General features: G+C 43.0%; 1 protein-coding gene across 1 annotated transcript in view; it reads left to right on the top strand.

The window, feature by feature from the left end:
• The window catches only part of LOC117515933 (DENN domain-containing protein 5B-like), a 58,790-nt gene that overhangs the window by 17,953 nt on the left and 14,649 nt on the right, over positions 1-26,188 (top strand). Inside the window, exons 2-12 of the mRNA XM_034176725.1 lie at positions 9,063-9,172; positions 9,298-9,997; positions 14,959-15,146; positions 18,399-18,896; positions 19,120-19,351; positions 20,776-20,923; positions 21,043-21,133; positions 21,869-21,988; positions 24,830-24,982; positions 25,107-25,185; positions 25,277-25,346. Coding sequence (XP_034032616.1) covers positions 9,063-9,172; positions 9,298-9,997; positions 14,959-15,146; positions 18,399-18,896; positions 19,120-19,351; positions 20,776-20,923; positions 21,043-21,133; positions 21,869-21,988; positions 24,830-24,982; positions 25,107-25,185; positions 25,277-25,346 — 2,389 coding nt within the window. The remainder of the gene's footprint in view (positions 1-9,062; positions 9,173-9,297; positions 9,998-14,958; positions 15,147-18,398; positions 18,897-19,119; positions 19,352-20,775; positions 20,924-21,042; positions 21,134-21,868; positions 21,989-24,829; positions 24,983-25,106; positions 25,186-25,276; positions 25,347-26,188) is intronic.

Here is a 26,188-nt window from a genome sequence, read left to right on the forward strand (position 1 = left end):
CAGCATCATGGTGGAGTGGAACAGAGAAAGATTTTCAAACAAGAAAACAGATCTAATCTAGGCTTGAGTCTCTATGTGCATTTTGGCAAATGACAGCTGAAATTCCAGTTTACCTTTTTATGAAACTGTTTCTCTGTGCCATTCTAGTATGAAGCTGTATACAACAGACAAAGGTTGCACTATGCACAGTTTGTCCAACCACAGCCATCGTTGCACATATCTGCTTTAGAGTTGACATGGGTGTCTTGGTGGCTTCCCTCATTATTCTCTGGATATATGAATGTTTCCATGTCACTGAATATGTCTTGGACTTCATTTAGTTCAATCATTAAGAAATACAAACAGTATAGTAAATCTGTCTGGAGTAGAAAGTTCTCAGCCACAAAGACACCCATGACAACTCTTTAAGGAGTTATAGGCTTCTGTGGCTGTGATTGGAGAGGCGGGGCATGGTGCAACTTTTGTGTTTTGCATCAACTGTTATACAACTTAATGTGGAGTAGCAAAGTGAATGATTGTTTTGGTTTTTGTTTTTTTAAAGAAGACAGAAAATTCCATTTTGCAAGAAGGCACATGGGAGACTTGAGCCTAGATTTAGTCTGTTTACCTTGTAAGACAACCCTCCTCTGTTCCAGTCCACTATGAAGAGGGACATAGTTCAAGGTCTCCTGGTGCTTCCACATGTTGAGGATAAGAACTAGAATTTAAGATTTTCTGAAGCACTTAATTAAGCTTTGATTCAAATCCTAAAGCAACACCCCCCCCCCATGCTGCTGTGTTTACAAATAATGGTGGGACCTTCAAAAAAATTGTGGGTTTTTACCGGGTCGACTAGTGAGATTCAGGATAACATATCGGCTGGCGACCTTTGTCTAGACGTTCATCTTAAAGGCCACAGCAGGAATGGTTCCCATGGCAACATGGTGTCCTGGGAGGCTCAGTTTGTATCCTCAGCAAAGACTGGTGACTGGCTTTTGTCACAAAAATACATTGCCTTCTGTTTCCCACCTACGTCTTTGAGTCGAGTCATTTGATGTGTGGTTTCTTCTCACTCTGCCTGCGAGCACTCTTTCTTCTCTTGGTATCCTGTGCGTCATCTCGCAGGCAGGTGCGTCAAAGCTCTTGGCTGAGAGAATACTGTTTCTTTCCTGTTTTGTTTTTTAGTCCTTGGAGCACAGTGATGTTCATTAAGTTGCACTCAGAATCCACTGTACAATGAAACAGAGTACTGTCCAAGGGCAACCCCTTAGATGGATGAATCATGAAAGTACCACATTCATTACTGTCAGTCTTCTGCATGGAAGCATCCAAACACACTTTGTTTAGCTCTCTAATGGCTGTTCTATTCTGTATCTATTATACATATAACTCATATACAGACATCACTGTGGGCACACTGCAAACACACACTGACAAACTGTACACACTGAAGGAAAAAGATGCTCAAGTTGGCAGGATTTTCTTTTTTAAATGCAGTGAAAAATTTAAATTCCTTGCTATGAGTAGAGTGCACATAGGATCCTGATATATATACGTAAGGACCAGTGAACCTTCTGTTTTGGGTGATGTTGGCAACATTTTAAGCAATTGCAGTTATTATTTTATATTAAAAAAATTCCAAAAGTATTGGAACTATTATGTGTCGGACGCAGGCGGAGAACCGACCAGCGTTTGAAGTAGACCCAGTATAAAATAAGCAGAGCACGGTACAAAGGATAACAGAATTTAATAACATACCAGTGATTGTGCTAAATTACAAACAAATGAGTGCGCGGGTCTGGCGAGGCCACTCAGTCCTGAACGCAATCCACTGGAAGGAAAACAAAAGACAGAACAGAAGACAGAAACAAAAGGCAGCAGGCACCCCCAGCCATACAACAGCACCCCACCCTCACGGGAAGCCTCCCGCGACCACACAAACCTGGCCCAGGAGAAACACCCCCCTCAGGGACCATGGCTGGAAACCGTATCTGCATTCATCTTCCAACAGAATCTTCATCTAACAGAACGGTTGACGTCTTCTCCTCTGACTGCATCTTTGCCCTTGTTTCTGTCAGTCAGTTTGCACAGGTGTGGCCAGGAGTTCTTGAACCTGTGCGGTCAGCCTTTGTCCAATCATGTTTAAAGTCTGATTAGTCATAAAACAAAAAAGACAAACACAAACAACCAACCACCCCCCCCCCTCCCCAGAGGACCGTCCATCAAACCCCGGGAAGAGGAGGAAAAGAAAAACACAACCCAAACTTAAGCTTACAAACAAAAAACGCTAACACCCCCCCCGGACGACATGTAGGGACCAACACCCCCCAGAGGACATCCCGCCAGCTCCAGGAGTAATAACCATAGCCGAGGTCCCTCTGGGATCCAAAGTCACCCACGGGGACTCCCAGCGCCTCCCAGAGGACCGTGCCATCAAACCCCAGGAGACGCCCCCCCCTCATGACTAACGGACCCAGCCCCGGCCGTCTATGGCTAGATGGACCCACAGCCCTTTCCCCCCCAGAGGACACCACAGTCACACCCTGAGGGCGGAAACTGGGGGGGAAAAACAAAAGGGAAAAAAAAAACATACAAACAAAACAACCCCAACCCCACCCCCTCGGCGCAGTGGAAACTGGAAGCACGTCCAGCGTCACCAACCATGACTATACCCCAGAAGTCAACCGGGAGGAGTGGAACAGCGGTAATGGCAGACGGCACAAAACGGCGCCACCCCTCCGACTTCCAAACCAGCCACCAGCTGCGGGTATATTCCACTGCCCCAAACCTCAGCCACGCCGATGGCAGACGGCTCAAAGGCGCGCTGAAGCTGGAGGTGGAACAGGGAATCAACAAAAAAAAACACAACACCCGAACCCCCCCCCCCCCCAGGTGCAGAGGTTACCTGGGAAACGCCCAGCATAACCAAACTGCACCACTCCAGCAACGCCCGACACGTACGGCTCACACGGCTGGAGCCAGAGGAGAAGGAGGGCATAACAAAAACAAAAAAAAAGACTCAAAACCACCCAATTACCCCCCCATCACCCCCCAGAGGACCGTCCCATCAAACCCTGGGAGGTGAAACCAAAAGAAATAAAAAGAAAGACTAACAGACTAACATAAGGTTACCTGGGTCCTGTCTAAACTCCAGACAGCCTGCCAGGTCACGACCCCAGAACACTGATGGTGTAAAACATCCGACACAAAACCAACTCAAAAAACACCCACAAAAAATGAACCAACACAAAACTAATAAGTGACTTATACCGTTAAGCTCAAACAAATGGAACACACCTGTTCCACCTTAAGAGCATTAACGTAATGTGACTCAGTCACCAACAGGGGGAGCCAAAGTGCTAAACATAAAAACCCCTTTGGTAACCGAGAAAACAACTCCTGCTGCTTTCCCTGTGCGCAGCTATGTGTAACACACAACCAAAATGTGCTTCAACTAAATTACGCCGGAGCTGACACAACAGACGCAGTAGCTATCTTTACCCGGGGAAACGGGGTTACAACTGTAACAACAGGAAGCACAGCGACCCTTGCCACAGAGCTCTGCCGTGCGCGTTCACCCATTAAAGACACACTCATGCAGCTCCCGTTTTACCTCTTATCCGGTCGGAGTGTGACGCGAAGCCGTCGCTATTCACACTCCACAACAACCCACGGATAAGGCAACAACACAGGAAACACGGCTGCAAGAGAGCTCAAATCACTATTCAATAATGGGTTCTCCGACATGCACCATCCGGGCGGAGAGCACCCGCAACTGATCCTCATAACTTCTGAACGTCTGCTGCCGCCTTCCTGGCACGGTACCGCCTCTGCTACCGCTGGGTCTGTGATGTATGGCCAGAGACTACTGTTATGTGTCGGACGCAGGCGGAGAACCGACCAGCGTTTGAAGTAAGACCCAGTATAAAATAAGCAGAGCACGGTACAAAGGATAACAGAATTTAATAACATAACAGTGATGTGCTAAATTACAAACAAATGAGTGCGCGGTCTGGCGAGGTGGAATTACGGTGCGCTCCCAGCAGCACAAACGGTCCGGAGCCAGAAACAGTTCGGACCCAAGGACCCCGCCGACACCCCCCAGGTGGCCGCGACCAACCGAGTCTGTGAAAGAAGAAACCATCATGTGAGTCCACACTCCACACACAGAGAGACCACTCAAAGGTGTACATAAACAGCAAACACTTCCTGGCTTAATCACTAATCAGCTTCCCACCCTGCAGGCATGGAACACCCAGTTCACATTATCCACTGCAGTGGAAGCTGATTAAACGACTAACATAACAGCTCAATATAATAAGGTGTGAGGGACACCACATTTACTGACTGTACTAATGTTAGTCACAAAACCTACTATACCTCAGGAAGTGTGCTGACGAGTGTGAGACCTCACCCCCTCCTCTTTCACAGACCATGGCATCAAAACCTGGTACGGTCTCTGCATCCATGATGATGAGATGGCTCTCGAGACGACGATCTCACCCGTCTGGTCACAAGGTCGAGTCTCTGGCAAATACACACTGTGTACTCCAGACTTAAATGCAACCATGCTCCAATCCATATAGATGCACCACAGCTGTGAGTCCTGACGAGCTGCACATGACCAGCCTCAGGTGATCAGGGTGAGGTCCTAATAGCTCAGCCACACAGCCACTCAGTCCTGAACGCAAGCCACCTGGAAGGAAAAACAAAAGACAGAACAGAAGACAGAAACAAAAGGCAGCCAGGCACCCCCAGCCATACAACAGGAACACTTGGTATTTCATACATTTTAATTTGTTTATGCCATTTCAAATACAAAAAAAAGACAAAAAATAAAAATTTATACTCAAACTGAAAGCAAATCTCTACAACTTGATAATAATTAATTACAAATATAAAAACCAAGATGGTGGGTTGCAAAAGTAATGGAACACTTTGGTATAATACCCACAAATAATCAGTTTCATTGCCAATTTTCTTCAGACAAGTAAGGGGATGGATAAATGAACATTTGCAAGTTACTGAATATGTCTTGGACTTTATGGACATCAGTTATGAAGAAATACAAACAGTATGGCACTGATGTCCATAAAGTCCAAGACACATTCAGTGACTTACAAATGTTCATGTACAGTGAGGAAAATAAGTATTTGAACACCCTGCGGTTTTGCAAGTTCTCCCACTTAGAAATCATGGAGGGGTCTGAAATTTTCACCTTAGGTGCATGTCCACTGTGAGAGACATAATCTAAAAAAAAAAACAAAAATCCGGAAATCACAATGTATGATTTTTTAATAATTTATTTGTCTGTTACTGCTGCAAATAAGTATTTGAACACCTGTGAAACTCAATGTTAATATTTGGTACAGTAGCCTTTGTTTGTAATTACAGAGGTCAAATGTTTCCTGTAGTTTTTCACCAGGTTTGCACACACTGCAGCAGGAATTTTGGTCCACTCCTCCATACAGATCTTCTCTAGATCTTTCAGGTTTGGAGTTTCAGCTCAAGTTCTCCAGTGCTGCAGCCCGCCTTTTGACTAAAACAAAGAAGCATGAGCACATCACCCCTGTGCTCTGCACCTTACACTGGCTCCCTGTCGGCTTTCGTGTTAAATATAAAGTTTTGCTGATTGTTTTTAAGTGTCTGCACTGTATAGGCCCAATGTATCTGAGTGAGCTCCACGTAGGGCTCTGAGGTCAGCTGACCAGCTTCTCCTGGCTGTTCCTAAAGCCAGGCTTAAATCCAGAGGTGATAAAGCCTTTTCTATGGCAGCAGCACGACTCTGGAATGATCTTCCGCTGACTGTCAGGTCCTCAGAGTCTGTGGGACAGTTTAAATCCAGACTGAAAACCCATCTCTTCTCCCTGGCTTTCAACACTGGCTAAGTGGTGTATGCTTTGCTCTGTATTTTTAGGATTTTTATTTATTTTTATTCTTTTTATTATTTTATTATCTTATTATTTTACACTTTTGTATTGCTATTATTGTGAAGCACTTTGGTCAGCTGCAGCTGTGGTTTAAATGTGCTATATGAGGTCTGTGAGAAAAGTATCGGACCTTTGGCTGGGAAAAAAAAACTGGCTTACCTGGAGCGTTGGAAACCTAATCAGCCTCGAAGTAGTCTCCTTGGGACTCCACACACTTCTCCCAGCAGTGTCGCCACTGTTGGAAGCATTCCAAAAATGCCTCTTTTGGGATGGCGCGCAGCGCCGCTGTTGTTGCAGCCATGATGTCCTCCCTCGTCTCAAAACGCGTTCCTTTTAATGGTGTTTTTATTTTTGGGAACAGCCAGAAGTCGCAAGGGGCCATGTCAGGAGACTATGGAGCCTGTGGAACCACAGGAGTTTGGTTTTGAGACAAAAAAGTCCGAATTAAATTGGAGGAATGAGCTGGCGCGTTGTCATGGTGGAGGCGCCAATTTCCTGTGGCCCACAACTCCCGTCTCTTGCGCCTTACAGCATCACGGAGGCGACGGAGGACATCTCTGTAATACTCCTTTAGTTACTCCTGTAGTTACTGTTTGACCCTGTGGTGCGTACTCGTGGTGTACCACATCACGGGAGTCAAAAAAACAGTCAGCATAACCTTCACGTTGCTGCGTACTTGGCGCACCTTCTTCGGTCGTGGCGACGTGGAATGCTTCCACTGTGACGACTGGAACTTGGTTTCCGGGTCGTACCCGTACACCCAGGACTCATCACCGGTTATAATGGTGTCCATAAAACTGGGATCAGTGTGAATGGAGTCCAGCATGTCCTGTGAGACTTCCACACGGAGGTGCTTTTGCTGCGATGTCAGCAACCTCGGCACGAACTTCGCAGCCACTCGCTTCATGTCCAAATCTCTAATAATGGAATGTGCCGAAAAAGTACTTATGTCCACTTCCTCCGCAATTTCTCGGATGGTCACTCGACGGTCCCGCATCACCACAGCGTTCACTTTGGAAATGATCTCCTCATTTCGGGACGTCGATGGTCGGCCGGAGCGCGGCTCGCTCTCCCACTGTTACGCGTCCGTCTTTAAACCGGTTGTACCACTCCTTAATCCGAGTGGGGCTCAAGGCTTCATCCCCGAAAGCCGTCTGTATTTTTCGAATCGTTTCCGTTTGGCTGTCGCCAAGTTTCTGGCAGAATTTAATGCAAAATCGTTGCTCCAAGCGTTCCGCCATTTTCCGCACAAACAGAACTCCGACGAAGGGGGTGGAGCACTCCTCCCGCAAGGCGTGCTCACAGGCGAATGACGTCACCGACAGGCATGGAAAAACTCACGCATGCGCACGAGGGTTCAAGCTTGCCTGACGCAATCACACGTGATTCAAATCCATATGGTTTTTTTTTTTAATTAAAAGGTACGATAGACCTCGTATAAATAAATATGAATTGAATTGAATTGAATTGAAGTTCAGGTCTGGAGACTAGCCAGGCCACTCCAGGACCTTGAAACGCTTTTTACGGAGCCCCTCCTTAGTTGCCCTGGCTGTGTGTTTGGGGTCATTGTCATGCTGGAAGACCCAGTCATGACCCATCTTCAGTGCTCTTACTGAGGGAAGGAGGTTGTTTGCCAAAAATCTCGCAATACATGACCCCATCCATCCTCCCTTCAATACGGTGCAGTCGTCCTGTCCCCTTTGCAGAAGAGCACCCCCAGAGTATGATGTTTCCACCCCCATGCTTCACAGTTGGGATGGTTTTCTTGGGGTTGTTCTCATCCTCTAAACATGGTAAGTGGAGTTGATTCCAAAAAGCTCTATTTTGGTCTCATCTGACCATATGACCTTCTCCCATGCCTCCTCTGGATCATCCAGATGGTCACTGGTGAACTTCAAATGGGCCTGGACATGTACTGGCTTGAGCAGGGGGACCTTGCTGCCCTGCAGGATTTTAAACCATGACAGCATCATGTGTTACTAATGTAATCTTTGTGACTGTGGTCCCAGCTCTCTTCAGGTCATTGACCAGGTCCTCCTGTGTAGTTCTGAGCTTTCTCAGAATCATCTTTACCCCACAAAGTGAGATCTTGCATGGAATCCCAGACCGAGGGAGATTGACAGTCATCTTGTGTTTCTTCCACTTTCTAATAAATAATCATAACAGTTGTTGTCTTCTACCAAGCTGCTTGACTGTTGTCCTGTAGTCCATCCCAGCCTTGTGCAGGTCTACAGTTTTGTCCCTGGTGTCCTTAGACAGCTCTTTGGTCTTGGCTATGGTGGACAGATTGGACTGTGATTGATTGAGTGTGTGAACAGGTGTCTTTTATACAGGTAACAAGTTCAAACAGGTGCAATTAATACAGGTAAAGCGTGCAGAATAAGAGGGCTTCTTAAAGAAAAATTAACAGGTCTGTGTGAGCCAGAATTCTTGCTGGTTGGTAGGTGTTCAAATACTTATTTGCAGCAGTAACATACAAATAAATGATTAAAAAAATCATACATTGTGATTTCCAGATTTTTTTTTTTAGATTATGTCTCTCACAGTGGACATGCACCTAAGATGAAAATTTCAGACCCCTCCATGATTTCTAAGTGGGAGAACTTGCAAAACTGCAGGGTGTTCAAATACTTATTTTCCTCATTGAAAAACTGGCAATAAAACTGATTATTTGCAGGTATTATACCAAACTGTTCCATTAGTTTTGCAACCCACCATATTGGCTTTTATATTTGTAATTAATTATTATCAAGTTGTAGAGATTTGCTTTCAGTTTGACTTTAAGGAAGATAATTTTAGAAATTTTTATTTTTTGTATTTGAAATTGCATCAGCAAATTAAAATGTGTGAAATACCAAGTGTTACAATACTTTTGGAGGGCACTGTATTACTTTAAATAATAATGTTGCCACAGTGGGACGTGTCTGGGCTTGTATAAGTATTAGAAGGGATTTTCATGCTGCTCTCAACAATAGAATGTTTTCTTTAAACAACACAGCTGTGTTGTTCGTGCAGTTTTGTCTCCGAAAGCACACGAACGTCATTGTTTTGCATTGTCCTCTGTTCTGTCCTCTCTGTCCCGTCCTGAACCCTCATTCTGCAGTGATGAAGGTCAAAGATGACTCTGCTTCTTTCTCTCTGGCTCTCTTTCAGGTGAGAGCTTTGAGCAGAGCCCCATCCGAAGGTCTTTCAAGTCAAAGGTTCTGGTCCACTACCCTGAAAGCACAGAGAGGAACCCCTTCAATAAAGATGCTGTTAACATGGTGAGATGTTTGACTGCACACCGGTGTTGCTTACTGAAGTTCATTTTTAAATAGTACTACTTTTGCCATCAGTCTTCTAACCTGTCTTGTACGTTTTCTCTCCATCCATCACATTTGCTCCTCAGCTGTGTATGCCCAGGGGCCTGTCCTTCCGCACTCAAGCGGACAGCCTCGAGCCTCAGTTCCACTCATTCACTGTTACAGTTGATGACGGCACGCGCTCCTATGGTTTTGTCCACACCTTCTACGAGGAAGTGACCAGCACTCAGATCATTACAGCCATGCAGACGCTTTATCAGATGCATCATGTGGAGCACCACTCTTCATCATCTGCCTCCTCGCCCTCTTCATCCGCTTCCTCACCTTCCACCTGCAGCATGGACTCACTTGTAAGCAGCTTGGATGAGTCAGATGTGGAATTCCTGGCTGGGACTTGCCTTGGCTGTGCAGGCAACTTTGATCCATCACGGGACACTTTGTATGTGTCCAAAGCCCTCTGCCTCCTGACACCGCTCCCGTTCCTTCAAGCTGCTCGACAGTTCCTGTCACAGCTGCACCAGGCCGTGTCCTCGCACTCGCCGCCGCCCCTCCCTTTAGAGAGCTACATACACAATATCCTGTATGAGGTGCCTCTGCCTCCTCCTGGCAGGTCGCTGAGGTTCCACGGGGTCCAGGGGCCCATTGTGTGCCAGCGGCCAGGGCCAGGCGAACTTCCACTTGGGGAGTACCCTCTCGAGGAGGCATTCTCCCTCCTTGGTGTGAACAATATGGTGCAGCTGCTTACTTGTGTACTTCTGGAGACACAGGTTCTTCTATATTCTCAAGGTAAGGACTCTGTTTCACAAGTATACACAAAGATATTGGCATATTTTTTTAGTAAGATATTAATTTTAAGACCTTGTGGAAAACCACATGGGTAGAGCATCAAGTCACACTCTGGATATTGTTTTTCTGACTATGGGGCAGCGCAGTCTCATTTGAGGTCGGGTGCTAAAGGGGTAAAATATGACATATATGACGTAATTTCTCTACTTCCGGGGACAGAAACACTACATTTTCTGTGAGTTTTTGGGCAAATTACATGCAAACACAGTGAAAATGCAAAGAAAAAGTGACGAAGTGGTGGGAAGGTGGACACTTGTTGCGGCTTGTTTATGACCTGGAGCAGAAACGTGTCGAGGCGGTTTTGCAGGCTTGAGAACGCAAAGTTTGAAGTGTAGGCTAACACTTACCGACACGACCTCTCCCATTTGCCCCATCTTCCCTTCTCCACTGGGAACAGAAAAAAAAAACACTTTTTGCAACTGCTTTGGTGATTGCAGCTGAAAATAAAACAGTGCATCATTTTTCTGTGTGAAGTTATGCTGTGTATATATTGTGCAACAGGAACGGCTGTCCCCATAAGTGGTCAAATCCCGCCATATCATGCAGGGTTCAAAGAGACTGCGCTGCCCTTTTGAAATGCTCCCAGCAGTGCACCTGTAATTAGCATCTGGAAGATTTTTACAGATGTCAGTTTTTACAATGAGATAAGTGCATTTTCTCCAAGAAATGTTTGGGATCAATGCTAAGCCAAATTTTATTGCTGAAAAAGCTACTGCTTTTGTACACTAATGAAGTAAAACTGAGACCTCAGCTCACAAAACCAGGGAAGGAAAGTAACGCTGACTAAAGTTAGAAAGTATGGAAAAAGTTACGTAAACTAAAGAAGGAGGATGATACTAGCTATCTTCCTACTATTTTACATTGATTTGCATTGTAATGCTTCTACCATAATCTTTGGATTTAATTTTTTTTTAATTCCCCATTGTTTATTTTTTATTGATTTCTCTCTCTCTCTCTCTCTCTCTCTTTGCTGTGCTTTTGTGTTGTGCTTCCCTCCATTGCAACCTTTCCCATACCCCGTAGGTGAGGTCACAGCTAAAATTGGGAAGCTGGTGCTCGTTAAAATGTGGAAGGAGGCTAATGCTAGCTAAAATCTGGCAGGAAGATAATGATGGCAAAAATCTGGCAGGAAGATACCAGTAACAAAAAATCTGTCTGGAAGATAAAGCTAGCTAAAATCTGGAAGGAGACAACGCTAGCTAAAATCTGGAAGGAGACAACGCTAGCTAAAATCTGGCAAGAAGATAATTCTACTTAAATCTGTCAGGAAGATAACAATAACAAACTAGAGACATTCGTCAAGAAATGCCCCACGCGCAGTACTATTTTCCATGTAAAGTGCAGTAATATGTACATGTGTGGGGTAGGTATTTGGTTGAACCCTCATGTGTTTGATGTAAACTGGGATACACAGTGGAAAAATTGGAGATTGAATTGACCTTGAAAAGTAGGTCAAGGTCACCGACCTTCGAACCCATATGAAGTACTCCTCCAAGGCATGTACCCGCCATATAAGAAGTTTTTGCCAGCAATAGGTGTCGAGTTACGTTACGGTGAATGAATTGCGGCCAGACAGACGGACAAGACGAACAGACGGAAGGACGGACGGACAACCTGGATGCTATATGCCCCGCCTCGTGGCGCAAGCGCAGCGCAGGGCATAAAAATCTGTCAGGAAGATAAAGCTAGCTAAAATCTGGCAGGAAGCTGTTGAAGTTGTGATCGTGTCAGGATCACCAGTGTAGAATTTGTGTTGGATGAAGGAAACGTAATTTCCTACATTTCCTCTATTTAATTCTACATGTTCATCGTTCAGTATTGTCGTCATAGAAGCTTTTTATTCACAGAAGTTACAGACATTTATGCAGTTCGGCCCTGCAAGTTAACTCACAGGAGTTTGGGCAGAGAAAACATAATGAGGTGCTGAGAGAGCTTTTGTTGTACAACCCCTGGCAAAAATTATGGAATCACCGGCCTTGGAGGATGTTCATTCAGTTGTTTAATTTTGTAGAAAAAAAGCAGATCACAGATATGACACAAAACTAAAGTCATTTCAAATGGGAACTTTCTGGCTTTAAGAAACACTATAAGAAATCAGGAAAAAAATTGTGGCAGTCAGTAACGGTTACTTTTTTAGACCAAGCAGAGGGAAAAAAATATGGACTCACTCAATTCTGAGGAATAAATTATGGAATCACCGTGTAAATTTTCATCCCACTCAATTCTGAGGAATAAATTATGGAATCACCCTGTAAATTTTCATCCCCAAAACTAACACCTGCATCAAATCAGATCTGCTCGTTAGTCTGCATCTAAAAAGGAGTGATCACACCTTGGAGAGCTGTTGCACCAAGTGGACTGACATGAATCATAGCTCCAACACGAGAGATGTCAATTGAAACAAAGGAGAGGATTATCAAACTCTTAAAAGAGGGTAAATCATCACGCAATGTTGCAAAAGATGTTGGTTGTTCACAGTCATCTGTGTCTAAACTCTGGACCAAATACAAACAACATGGGAAGGTTGTTAAAGGCAAACATACTGGTAGACCAAGGAAGACATCAAAGCGTCAAAGACAGAAAACTTAAAACATTATGTCTCAAAAATCAAAAATGCACAACAAAACAAATGAGGAACGAATGTCTGTGACCGAACTGTAAGAAACCGCCTAAGAAATGGGATTTACATACATAAAAGCTAAACGAAAGCCATCATTAACACCTAAACAGAAAAAAACAAGGTTACAATGGGCTAAGGAAAAGCAATCGTGGACTGTGGATGACTGGATGAAAGTCATATTCAGTGATGAATCTCGAATCTGCACTGGGCAAGGTGATGATGCTGGAACTTTTGTTTGGTGCCATTCCAATGAGATTTATAAAGATGACTGTGTTGTGAAAGTGTAGGAACACGGACCCACAACAGGGGACGTAAATGAACGGGCAATGGATAAGCCAAACAGTAACAATTTAATGTTGTAAATTGTGCACAACGGAATACAGACAATAACAAGTTTGGAACTACAGTCAATTACACGTTGAGTGACGTGTGGGCAGGCTTGAGGATAGGAGACGCCCGTCCAGAACCGAGCCGGATCCCACACGGCCCTCACCACCAACGGATCTGAAGAACACCGGAGCCGCCAAGTCCTGGGTCCACAGGTGGCCACCGTCTCCAGCTGTCAGACCTGGCACTGCTGGCAGAGAACAAAAACAGCACAGATGAGTGTGAGTACGCACACTCAGTAATCCCACAGTCTGTGTTCCTTTGGGAGGGAGCACCTCCACCTCCAATCACACACTCGTGCAGCTCCTGTCTAACCACTTATCTGGTTGGGGTGTGAAGCGAAGCCGTCGCTGATCACACCAAACGCCAATCCCACAGATAAGGCAACACCACAGGAAAATGGCTGCAAAGAAGTTCAGACTATAAGTCAGTGTTTAGTTCAGCAGAGAAATTACCTCTAAGGTAGCTGATTTCTCGGCGGGGAGGTGGAGTGGCAGTCCGGCCTTTATGGTGATGGTGATGTGATGTGGATGAGTGACAGCTGGTGCTGATGACGAGTGACAGCTGTCACTCCTGGTTGCTATGACGCCCTCTTGTGCTTGAAGCCCGCACTTCAAGCAGGGCGCCATCTGGTGGTGGTGGGCCAGCAGTACCTCCTCTTCAGCGGTCCACATAACAGACTGCCTGAAGAGAACATGTAAATTTCCACAGTCATTGATGATATGGGGCTGCATGTCAGGTAAAGGCACTGGGGAGATGGCTGTCATTACATCATCAATAAATGCACAAGTTTACGTTGATATTTTGGACACTTTTCTTATCCCATCAGTTGAAAGGATGTTTGGGGATGATGAAATTATTTTTCAAGATGATAATACATCTTGCCATAGAACAAAACCTGTGAAAACATTCCTTGCAAAAAGACACATAGGGTCAATGTCATGGCCTGCAAATAGTCTGGATCTAATCCGATTGAAATCGTTGGTGGAAGTTGAAGAAAATGGTCCATGGACAAGGCTCCAACCTGCAAGCTGATCTGGCAACAGCAATCAGAGAAAGTTGGAGCCAGATTGATGAAGAGTACGTTTGTCACTCATTATCATAGGTGGTGCAACAAAATACTAGTGATGGTTGGAGCGTTCTTTGTTTTCATGATTCCATAATTTTTTTATCCTCAGAATTGAGTGATTCCATATTTTTTTCCCTCTGCTTGGTCTAAAATAGTAACCGTTACTGACTGCCACAATTTTTTTCCCTGATTCTTATAGTGTTTCTTAAAGCCAGAAAGTTGCCATTTGAAATGACTTTAGTTTTGTGTCATGTCTGTGATCTGCTTTTTTTCTGCAAAATTAAACACCTGAATGAACATCCTCCGAGGCCGGTGATTCCATAATTTTTGCCAGGGGTTGTATGTGCAGCAGGAACACATTTGCAATTACAGGAAACCCGTTAACACATGTACGGCAGGGAGCACCCCTGTAACCATGTATTGGCGTACATTAAAAGCTAGTCTTTAGCTGTTTATTGTTGTCACAGAAACAAATCCCATAAGGTGCATTTTTTTTTTTTTTTAAGAAATGCTGAGATGAGGGCTGAAGCTTTTCTTGGCACTTTTCCAACAATTTGGGGCTGGGGGGGGGTGTTCCATGGACACGGGCCTTAACCTACTAAACCTACAGCAGCAACATGATGGGTGAGGTGTGATATCAAATGTCACAAGGGTCCGTCATTAATTGGGCTCTGCTCTCTAGTACACGGAAAATATGAATTAAATAGTGTAAGAAGGATATGCAAACAGTAGATATTTGCAGGGAATCTGTTAGTATTTTGTCCTTGACTTTGTGGTGATTTATTCACATGAATATCCCATCTCTTATCGCCTATATCTCCTCAGACTACCAACGTTTAATGACAGTGGCGGAGAGCGTCACCACTTTGCTGTTCCCATTCCAGTGGCAGCACATTTACCTGCCCATCGTTTCGGCACCGTTACATCATCTCCTGGATGCCCCTGTACCGTTCCTGATGGGTATCCAACGGCGAGGTGGCGTTCAGGGTTCCTCACTCCACCTATCACATGAGGTATGCAATTAGAAATTTAAGTATGCATTTATACAAATCTGTAATAATGTACATTGTAAAGTCTGTAAAATTTCCTTGTCAGACTGCAGCAGTCTGCACCAAACACAAATCTGCGTGTACATTAGATATCACATTTTCCTTCATGAATAGCTCACTGAATTCTCTTTGAAGTATCTGCTGGAAAAATAAGGCAGGAGAAAAACAGCTCAAGGGGATAAAAGGGAAAAAAGAGCGTAAGAGATTCAGAATAATGAAACATTATGAAAAATTAATATGAATTAGTTATCAGCACTCCTATAATGAGCAGCATAATTGTGCGTGTGATGGGAATATCTAAGCATGTGAGAAATATTTTAGTCCTTCAGATATGAGTTTCAGGTAGTGGCAGAAAAGTACCAGTTTTCCTTTACACACGATCTAAAAATGTTTTAAATGTTTTTACGTCCTTCTTCGTAAAGGACATTAAAGGTAAAGGTCTGCAAACACCTACGTAGTGTTTTTTCATTTGCATACATCGTAGAAGGCACAATGAACATTCAAAAATATCGACTTGAGAATCATATTATCAGTAAATTATGGGAACCTTGACATGTCTGAACACAAAATTTAAATGTTTAGTTCATTATTCATTTTGCTTTCAGTTATCATTCAATTATGCATATATTTAAATACATATAAAAATATGTAAAATTATCAACAATTACAGGAAAATATACTAAACTTAAATGAAAAATAATACTTAATAATAATACAACTACTGACTGAAAAGGTGTTGCCTGCAACTAGTGCTTATTAAACTAACCCTTCTTACATTACAACCATCTCAACAAGATTCATTACAGATAAGCAGAAAAAAAGTTTTAAAAAGTTAGATTATACTTTTATACCGATTCACAGTATAACACCACTTTTAAACACTTTTTAAAAACTTTGTAAAGCAAACTGCTTTAATTATCAACATTATTTCATTAATACACACCCTGAAGTGAAATGCACAACTTTTTGTCAAGTGGCCTATACTTTTTTTAGCACATATATTGTATACCCATAAATCCATACTGACTTTGTCAAAATTGAAATGCACTTCTTACATTATTTAGTAGTAACTTGTTTTTTTTTGTTTGTTTTTTGTTTTGTTTTGTTTTTTGTTTTGCTTTGTGCACTGCAAGGTTTACTTGCACAACATAGTTGTCTACAAGATCATGGAATTTAAAAAATATTTTTGTTGTTTAGTGTATGGATGTTTTAAATATATCACTTCATCCTTTAGGTTCTTTAGTTTATCTTCTCTCTCCTTGTTTTTTGTTCTTTGACTCAGAGATGATACTGTAAGAAAAAGTAGAGTTAAAGCTGTACAGCCTTTCAAATTTCACAAAACTGACAACATTTAGTTTTTAGCGAAATCTAATTATTATAATGTTGGTTTATTTTTGAAACATGTAGAATTACAGCTGATTTCAATGAAGTGAATATATTTACCTGGGGGTGAGCCCATAGCAAATATTTCCTTTTCCTTCTAATGCGTGATGGTTTTGAGATTGCCTGTGACCTGACCCAATTGCTTGATGTGTTTTAAAATTTAGATGTGTTTATTTCTCACTAACCTTTGCAAAATGCATGGCAAACATTAGCTTTAAATAGAAATAAGCTCTTTTGGAGTGTTTTCTGCCATCTTGGTTTATTTTGTTAAAGCAAAGGGACAGCTTGACACCACGCTGCCTTTCTTGGTTCTGAATGGCAATTGCAGTGTTCTTCCCAGCGTCCCTCACATAAATTGGGAGAAGCCCCTGTGTGACCTGACGTCACTACCAAATGTAGGTCATGGCATCTAATTGCTTGAATTTCCTGAGAAATTCATAAAATTGTCAAAAAAAAAAAAGGAAAAAAAAGAAGAGCCTTGATTCACCCCTTTATTTGTATCCACTCCATATTTACAGTTTTTTGCATAGGGTAAATCACACGGGGGTATAAATTGTACCTCACAAAAAATGCCTCTTGAAGAAGAAAAAAACCTTACATAAGTTCTTTGGGATTTTTGTGTGTTGTTGTAGTGTACTTTTTATTAATGCCATTGGAGTTTATTTTGTTTAGTGCTTTGATTCCTGGGAGAGCCCGATATAAATAGTTATTTTGATTATATTCGTATTATTGAATGCGTGATTTTTTGGGGGGTGTATAACTTGCACTGGTGTATAAGTCACAACTAGGGATGGGTATCGAGAACCGGTTCCTTTCGGGTATCTTTAAGAAATGATTCGATCCACCGACATCAATAAGCTTTTTGCTTAACGATTCTGTTATCGGTCCTTCAGAGTGGCCATTATTTTGGGGGGTGTTTGTCAGGAAAATTACCATTTCTCTACACTGATTACAGACCCTGCAGTTTATCGTCTGGAATAGTCCCAGATTGCATTTCAGAGCTTCTAGAATTGAAACATTTTCATGCAGGTGGTGTTGGGGGATAATTTGGGGTTTCAGGTTTTTTTGTTTTTCACCACTTTCATCCCTGAATATGTCAATCATGAGTCACTTTTGTGCGGATTAAAGTTACTAACTGGGACTCCTGTCTTGTTGTGAGAAAGAAACGAGAATCGTCCTCCGTTCTGTTCACACAGCTCCAAACGCTGCGTGGCTCTCTGCGGAGTCAAGTTAGAACGATAGAGTCCAGTCAGAATTAATAACTTCAGAGCGAAACACCGTTTTGTTTATTTTTATTTATGTCCAGAGATCAAGAATACAGTGACCAATTTCATATTTATTTACTTTAAGACTCAATGAAATACATAGAAAACCTGTAAAGCCTACTTTTAGTACAAAATTCACGAGGTATCGATAAGGGAATCGATAAGGAATTGGATTGATAAGCAGAATCGATAATGGCATTGATATTGATAAAATCTTATCAATACCCATCCCTAGTCACAACACCTCCTAAACGAAAAAACAAAACAAAAAAAAACATAATTTATACTCAAGAAAATACATATTTAATAGGCTGTTCTTTGGTGAGGGCTGCACTCTCTGGTTGACCTTCTACATTCACATATTTTCTCTGGTTCACCTGTTGAGGTGAGATCGTTTCATGATCTTTCACACTTTAAGGAGTTGGAACATTTGAGGATTTACGGTAAAATGTCAATAATCTGTTAGTAAAGTGGAAGTTTCTATCACTGAATTTAATTTCAAGTCTTCACATCTACTTGTATATGGGTGCCACACTATTCTTAACTAGTATGTTTTCCCCCTGCGCAGGCCAACCTGTGTTTTGTTGACATTGACAACCACTCTGTTGACACCCCGGAGGACCTTCCTGCATTTCCCAACCAGACGGAGCTGATTCAGGAGCTGAGTGAGGTCCTGCTGCGTTTTGGGCTCCCTCTGCAGGGAGGTACGATCACCAAGCCTGCCACCACCTCCGCTTGCCTGAGCAACCTGGTCCTGGAGGATCTGATGGACGACAGACGGAACGGAAACCTCGGAGGTGAGGAACTGGCTGTTCTGGAGAGGTTGCAGGCGCTTGCACGGAGGTGTGGAGGAGTAAAATTGTCAGATGATGGAAAGACACTGGGACATGTTCTCGAGGAGGAGGAACAGGAGCTGAGGGCTGCAAAGTTGAACATTCAACTGAGGGAGGTCTTTGCCAACTGTTTTGCTGCCATATTTGGCAGGTATGAGGAGTTTGTCATTCACACTGCGCTTGATTTGGACTCCTGGCTGAGCAACCGCGAGGGGACGTTCAGCTTTGATAAGGTACATGAAAAGTCGGCAGAACCCAAAGAGCATAAAGTATTAAATTGCTGTACTAAAGAAAACAGTGTCCAAACAGATCAGTTGTGATCTCTTAGTGTTTGTGATCCAAGCTTGTGAAAGGAAACATCTGTGTGTGTGTGTGTGTGTGTGTGTGTGTGTGTGTGTGTGTGTGTGTGTGTGTGTGTGTGTGTGTGTGTGTGTGTGTGTGTGTTTTTTTTCCCAGGGATCCTTCCTTTCAGTTCAGCCTGTGTCCCACTTATACTTCTTGTCCCGGTTCCTGGAGACAAGTATGTTTTCTTCTTTTGTGGATGGGAAGGTGATATCTCGCTTTGCAGATCGGGAGCCGCTGCAGCAGCTGTTCGACCGCCGCCTGGAGAGAGAACGACTGTATGACACAAACGAGGAGGATTCTCGCCACTGTCACTACCGGAAATGCAGCATTCTGTTTGAGTCAGGTATCAGGCGATTCGTGCACACACACATTTAGCAATCCGTAAATATAGTAAATGAAACAACAAATTCTTAGTCATGATTTATGTTATGATTTAGTGCATAAATCATCCCAAGGTGCCATGCACAAAGAATGTCTAGACCAGGGGTGGCCAAGTTTGGTCCTCGAGAGCTACCTTCCTGACACTCTTAGTTGTCTCCCTGCTCCAACACACCTGAATCCAATGAAAGGCTCATTAAAAGTCTGCTAACGAGTCTTTAACGGTTGCGGAGCCGCATGGCGCAAAGCAACGCCGTGATGAAGCCTCACAGGACATGTTGGGGCATGTCCAGCTCATGCACAATTTCTCGGATACTCACACGACTGAAAAGCAACCGGAAGCCGTCTGAGCCATCTGAAAGCCGTCCTGTGAGACCAACACGGAGGTGGTTTTGTCCCGCATCATGAGCGGCATGGTGGCGCAATCCTCCGCTTCTCTTTCCATGAAAAAAACTCCTGTAACAGTAGAATGTGCCGAAAAAGTGCTGATGTCCACGCCTTCTGCCTTTTTTGTGAAAGTTAGACGACGTCCCGGATCAACAAAGCCTTCACGTTGGAAATGATCTGGTTGTTTGAGCGGGATTTGAGCTTGTCGATGTGCGCTCGGAGCGCGCCGCGCTCTCAGACGCTGTGGGTGGTCTTTAAACCGGCTGGAGCACTCCTTAATCTGTGTAATCCCCATAAAATCATCGCTGAAAGCCATCTAAATTTTCCGAATGGTGTCCACCTGGAGGTCTTTCACAGTTTCTGGAAAAATTTGATGCAGCAAAGCTCCAAATCGTTCAGACATTTATTCGCAATAAAAATCCGACGAGAGGGGTGGACCACTGCTCACTCAAAGCCTGCTCACAGGCGAATGACGCAACCGACAGGCGTGAAAAAACTCACGCATGCGCACGAAGGTTCAAGCTTGGCTGATGCAATCACACGTGATTCAAATCCATATGGTTTTTGCAAAAAATAAAAAGGTACGATACTTTTTGGACAGACCTCGTATATTTAAAATGCATGTATGACACAAGAAAGTGAAAACACTTATTTCCATTGTGATCCATTTAAAAATCAAATGAGAAAATAGAAGTAATCAATCAGAAGTAATCAAGGATCATTAGTTTTCCCTACTTGGATCGGTAGAGTCATATTCAACCACTTCATGGCATTTTAAGCTCATATATAGCAATAAAATAGTGGATTTGTTTCCTCTTCTGTGGTAGACTATCCAACAGGAAATTTCCAAACAAAGAAATTATATTTCCTTAGATCACCAATTTGCAGTCATGGTCCAAACCCTACTTGTTTGAGACTCCTATTGTCTTTATCATTCTTTTTGTATTTTGGGTACATTAAGTCTAGCTGTTGGGTCTTAATCATTGCTGTTTGTTGCTGCAGCCCAGGCCATTGAACACAGATTGTTGAAAGCAGACCATACAGCCATACACCCCCACCTGCTGGACATGAGGATCGGCCAAGGTTTACATCAGCAGGGCTGCTTTCCTAAGCTGCAGGCTGATGTGCTTGCACAAGGTCACACAAACAAGTGAGTCTGCCTTTTCTGCTGATTTTTATTTCTTATACATCAGAATATTACCTCTTGGTGTTTTTTTTTTGTTTTTGTTTTTTTCTTTTATTTTTGACGGGGTGTTATCTGGTGAACAGGTGGCCTGGCCGTGTCACAGCATCACGCAGGGCCGACCCCAAGAGACCAGCTGTCACGGAAACCTCAGGAGTAGACTACGAACAAAGACAGGTACTCGTATATGTTCAAAACTACACACTGGATTAAATCAGATTCTAATTTATTTCCAAGTGGGGGTCTCTGGCATTATTTAAAAGTCTTGCTGTGGATGGAAAGAAGCTGCTTTTGTGTCTTGAGGTTTTGGTCATGATGGACCTCAGCCTCCTGCCAGAGGGGAGGGTGACAAAAGTTTGTGTCCTTGGTGGAAGAGATCAGCCACAATCTTCCTGGTTCGCCTCAGGGCCCTGGAAGTGTACAGGTCCTGTAGGGATGGCAAACTGCGGTCGATCACCTTCTCTGCTGTGTGGATGATACAGTACAATCTGCTCCTGTCCTTAGTAGTGGCAGCAGCGTACCAGACGGTGATACAAGAGGAGATGATGGACTTAATGATGACAGTGTAGAAGTTCACCATCATTGTTTTTGGCAGGTTGAACTTCTCAGCTGTCGCAGAAAGTACATCCTTTGTTGTGCTCTCTTGATGAGAGAGCTGACATTCAGCTCTCACTTGAGGTCCTGGGTGATGGTGATCGATCCCCAGGTAGCAGAAGGACTCCACAATGGCAATTTGGGAGTCACACAGGGTAATGTGGTTGGCCATGACTGGGTTCTTTCTGACGTCAACAATCATCTCCACTGTCTTGAGGGCGTTGAGCTCCAGATTGTTCTGTCTGCACCAGGACACCAGGTGGTTGATCTGCCGTTTGAGGTTTGTGCCTGATCTTGTGCATTTTGTTTATTCACCAGAAGCATCCATTTGTGAAGAGGAGCCTACAACACTCTAAGCTACTTGACCTGTCACCTCAAGCTGTGAGTCAAACTCATCGAGAGTTTGTTGACGGGCTACTGAGCGAGTGTCGTCTGAAGGTGAGTTCTAAATGCAAATACCTTTTGTTATATTTTGGCTAAAATATTGTTTGTCAGTGCTAAAATCAACAGCTTAGGTGCCTTTGTTGGTGAGCAAAGGCTCATTGATGTTGAATTTATGGACAATGGTGTGATTGTTGCAGAATTAATAAATATCCTCATTGCAGCAGTGAGGAGTTGGAATGTTGGGGTTTGGCATTGTCCTGGATCAAGACTAAAGGCCCCCTGACACTTGCATGACTGATCTGCGCATTTGCATGCACTCTGCTGTGCACGAGAGAAAACTCATCTCAAACTCATTGTAAACCATTGTAAACTGTGCACAGCTTTGTGCAAGTGCGCAAAGAAAATTTAGAACTGCTCAAAATCTCCATCATGCATTAATTACGTGAACTTCACGTGAACATTACGCAAAGAAATTCTAAAACACAGCGTGTGAGTGATTGGGTCAGTGGACCGCATCAGAACGCAGCTCGTCTGAACAATTATAATGAGATGTTAAATATGTCATAAACATACTTTTGCAGCTGCACACAAGAAGCAAAGAACTTGCAACTCTTTTACCAAGCCATGCCAATGTAAACATGACAAATAATTACCTTTTTAGACGGCTTAGTTGCACTGTGATGCGCTGCACTGACGCAACGACTCTCAGTGACACACAGTGTTTTTGAATTGTTTGCACAATGTTCATGTGTAGTTCACAAAATTAATACATGCCACCAATTTTGAACTAGAGCTGAAACAACTAATCGAGTTAATCGATTAAAATCGATGATTAAAATAGTTGTCAACTCATTTAGTCATCAATTAGTTGCTAAATAACTTTGTTTTACCACAAATGTTTTGTTTCTTCCATATAATCAACCAAGCTTTGCTTTGAATCTTGAACCAAAGAAGGAGTGCTTCGAGCTGCTGCTTCGTTGGTTTCATTTGTTTTATTTTGCTTTATCTTAATTTCTCCCCACTAAAACCCTAAAGAGCATATGTCTGTGAGGAATATTTACCTTTTTATGTTAAACTGACCTGTTGTGGTCTTCTGAAACAGTTGATAGATGTATTTTATGCTAACGCATTAAGATGCTGGCATTTCAGCATGTTTGTGCATTTGTTTTCTGTATAATAATTAATGGCTCAGCGTTTGTTGTCGTAAAAGAGTCAAATGTATTACAAATGATAATATTTTTAAATGTATTTTTATTTATATATTAATAATAATAGCAGCAGTAATAATAGTAATAATAGCTAATAATGCTACAATACAATTTTAGAGAGAGAGTCACATGTGTCATTGTGAAATGACCACATAGTTTACAAATTATACAGAGAATGTTGCACATATAATGAGTCAGGCTACAGTTTTTGATTTAGGTTTTATGGTTAACTGGTTATGCTAATTGCTCATTTACAGCAACAAAAATACTCTTTTTTCACCATATACTTTATAACATTTATATGTTTCAATGTTGTTTTATGGCAACTCAGCACTTTGATAAAGCAGTGTCATTTGAAATAATTATTTTTGTTCTTTATTTTATTTTATATTTCAACAGCCAAGGGACATTTGACGATTTGTGGATTTTCAAGTATTTTAAGTTTTCAAATAATGTTCTGTTGTTACATAAAGTGATGGAAGGAGAGAAAAACTGTTTCCCTGGCACATTTTAAAAAAATTCCCCGCTAATCCAATTAATCGATTAATCGTGTCGAAACCCCATCAGATTCATCGATGATCCAAATAATCGTTTGTTGCAGCCCTATTTTGAACATTTCAAAATTTTCTTTACAACGGTTTACAGTGAGTTTGCAATTTGTTTACTCTCTGGCACAGATTACCAGTGCGTGGATCAAATTTGTGCAAGTGTCAAGGTACCACAAGTGCCTCAGTATGTAAGTGTCTCAGTGCTGAGGACCCCATCGGTGTTGGGAAGGTGTCGTAACACGGACCCACAACAGGGGGCGCTAATGAACGGACAATGGATAAGGGAAGGAGTAACAATTTAATGTTGCACAAGAACACAACGTAAAATAAACAAAGGTACTGCCAATCACACACAAGAGGATTGCGGGCAGGCTCGAAGATAGGAGACCTCAGATGAACGAAGAGCCGGGACCCACACCGCTTCTACCACCAACGGCCTGAAGAACACCGAAGCCGCCAAGCCCCGAGTCCCCAGGTGGTCTCTGTCCTCCGTTGTCGGCCCTGGTACTGCTGGCAGAAAAAACAGAAGGTAGTGAGTGTGAATCCTCACACCCAGCAACCTTGATTACTGATTCTTGTGGAGGGAGAGCCTCCACCTCCAATCATACACATGTGCAGCTCCGAAAATCCAGTCAAGGAATACCACCAGGAAAAAACAGCTGCAAAACAGATCAGATTATTATTCGACGTATAAGTCAGCAGAGAGATTACCTTGTATCGTAAGAGATTTCTCGGCGAGGAGGTGGAGTCGCCGCCCGGCTTTTATGGTGATGGTGATGATGAGATGATGAGTGACAGCTGGTGTTGAGGATGATTGACGGCTGTCACTCCCAGTGGTTCTGGCGCCCTCTTGTGCTTGAAGCCCGCACTCCAAGCAGGGCGCCATCCGGTGGTGGTGAGCCAGCAGTACCTCCTCTTCGGCGGCCCACACAACAATCGGCTTAAGAAGGCCAAGGAGATGACCATGTTTAACCCAGCTACAGCAGATTATTGGTTGCTTTCAAGAGTTGTGGATGGCTTGGTCATCTGCCTATGTGGATGCCATCCAGGACCCGGGGTGGTCGGTGAATGCTGTGGAGTCAGCGTATCATGCCAGGCTTGTCTGATGCTAAACTAGTAAGAGTTTTCTACCTTTTCAGACCAAGCGTATGTTGATGGAGAGGATGGGGAAGGAGAGCGCTGAACTGGGTCAGGGAGAAGCCAACATTACAGGCCTGCAGGAAAACACACTCATCCATGGCCTGTGTGACCTACTGGAGAGAACCTGGGGCCATGGGCTGCAGCTGAAGCAGGTCAGACATACACAAACGCATCATGTCACTGCATCATGTCACCAACACTGATGAGACCATAATGTAAATCTGTGATATAAACCCTTGCAGCATTCATTAATGTGTTTGGTTTCTTGTAAAACAGGGGAAGTCGGCTCTTTGGTCCCATTTGCTTCACTACCAGGCTGCCCAAACAAAGACTGAAACACCACCTGCCTCTTCAGGTCAGAGGGTGGCTCTGGTTTGGTGTGGTATTTTGAAATGTCATTTGGATAAGTTGAATAATCATTAATGTTTTATATGTTGTCTTTTTAGGGTCTAACAGTTCTGATAAGCTTGAAGATGGAACACTGCCCCTGAAAGGATCCGTGATACATGATATGAGGTAATGACATTACTTTATTTGCAGCTGATGGAGGACTGTTCATCATACGTGGCATAACATTAAAGTGTAGTAGATGTAATTAGAGATCTGTCTGTGATTCCAGCCAGACGATCAACGCAGATGAATAGTGGACAGTAAAAACTAAATTAGACCTAATACAGAATAAGCAAGTTGTGTGCCTCTTCCTTTCCTCCTCCGTGTAATGAGTGTGTTTTGGATGGTGTCTATATGAGAAAACACTAATTATCCTTGTCTTGAAGCAGAAAGAGGTAACTGTATTAACCATGTCTGTCTGTTTGTCTTTCTGTGAGGATATCTTCAAAATACAACAAGCTATTTCAGTCAAACTTGGTGGGAATACTCAATGCGAATGATCAGTTTGGAAGATTCTCAGGATACAAAGTCAGTCAGTCCAAAACATCAATTCTTTCCTCTAGAACTAATCCAACAATTCAGCACACTCTCACAGTATCTAAATATGGGTTTAAGTACTTAGGAATTATTACTCTTAATTTAAAAAACCCATAATTCTACATAATTAAGACTGCATAGCTGCATATGTGAAGGAGAATTTGAACAGACAATACAGGTCAAGGTCAGATTAGAAGTCGTCATCTGAAGCATTAATGAATGTATCTCAGGTGCTAGATGAGATGCTGAAATGTAGAGTTCTGGATCTATCAAATGTATCAAATCTTTTAAGTCAATGATGTCACATGATGATATCAAGAAAAGTCAAAGAATTAGCTGAAAGCCTTGGTCCAAATATTAATTTAATCGTTCATTAGGTTAGTTGTGTGATTGATTGTTGGTTTGCTACTGTGCTGCTCAAAAACTATTTT

This window comes from Thalassophryne amazonica, chromosome 8, assembly GCF_902500255.1.
Source record: "Thalassophryne amazonica chromosome 8, fThaAma1.1, whole genome shotgun sequence".
Lineage (NCBI taxonomy): Eukaryota > Metazoa > Chordata > Actinopteri > Batrachoidiformes > Batrachoididae > Thalassophryne > Thalassophryne amazonica.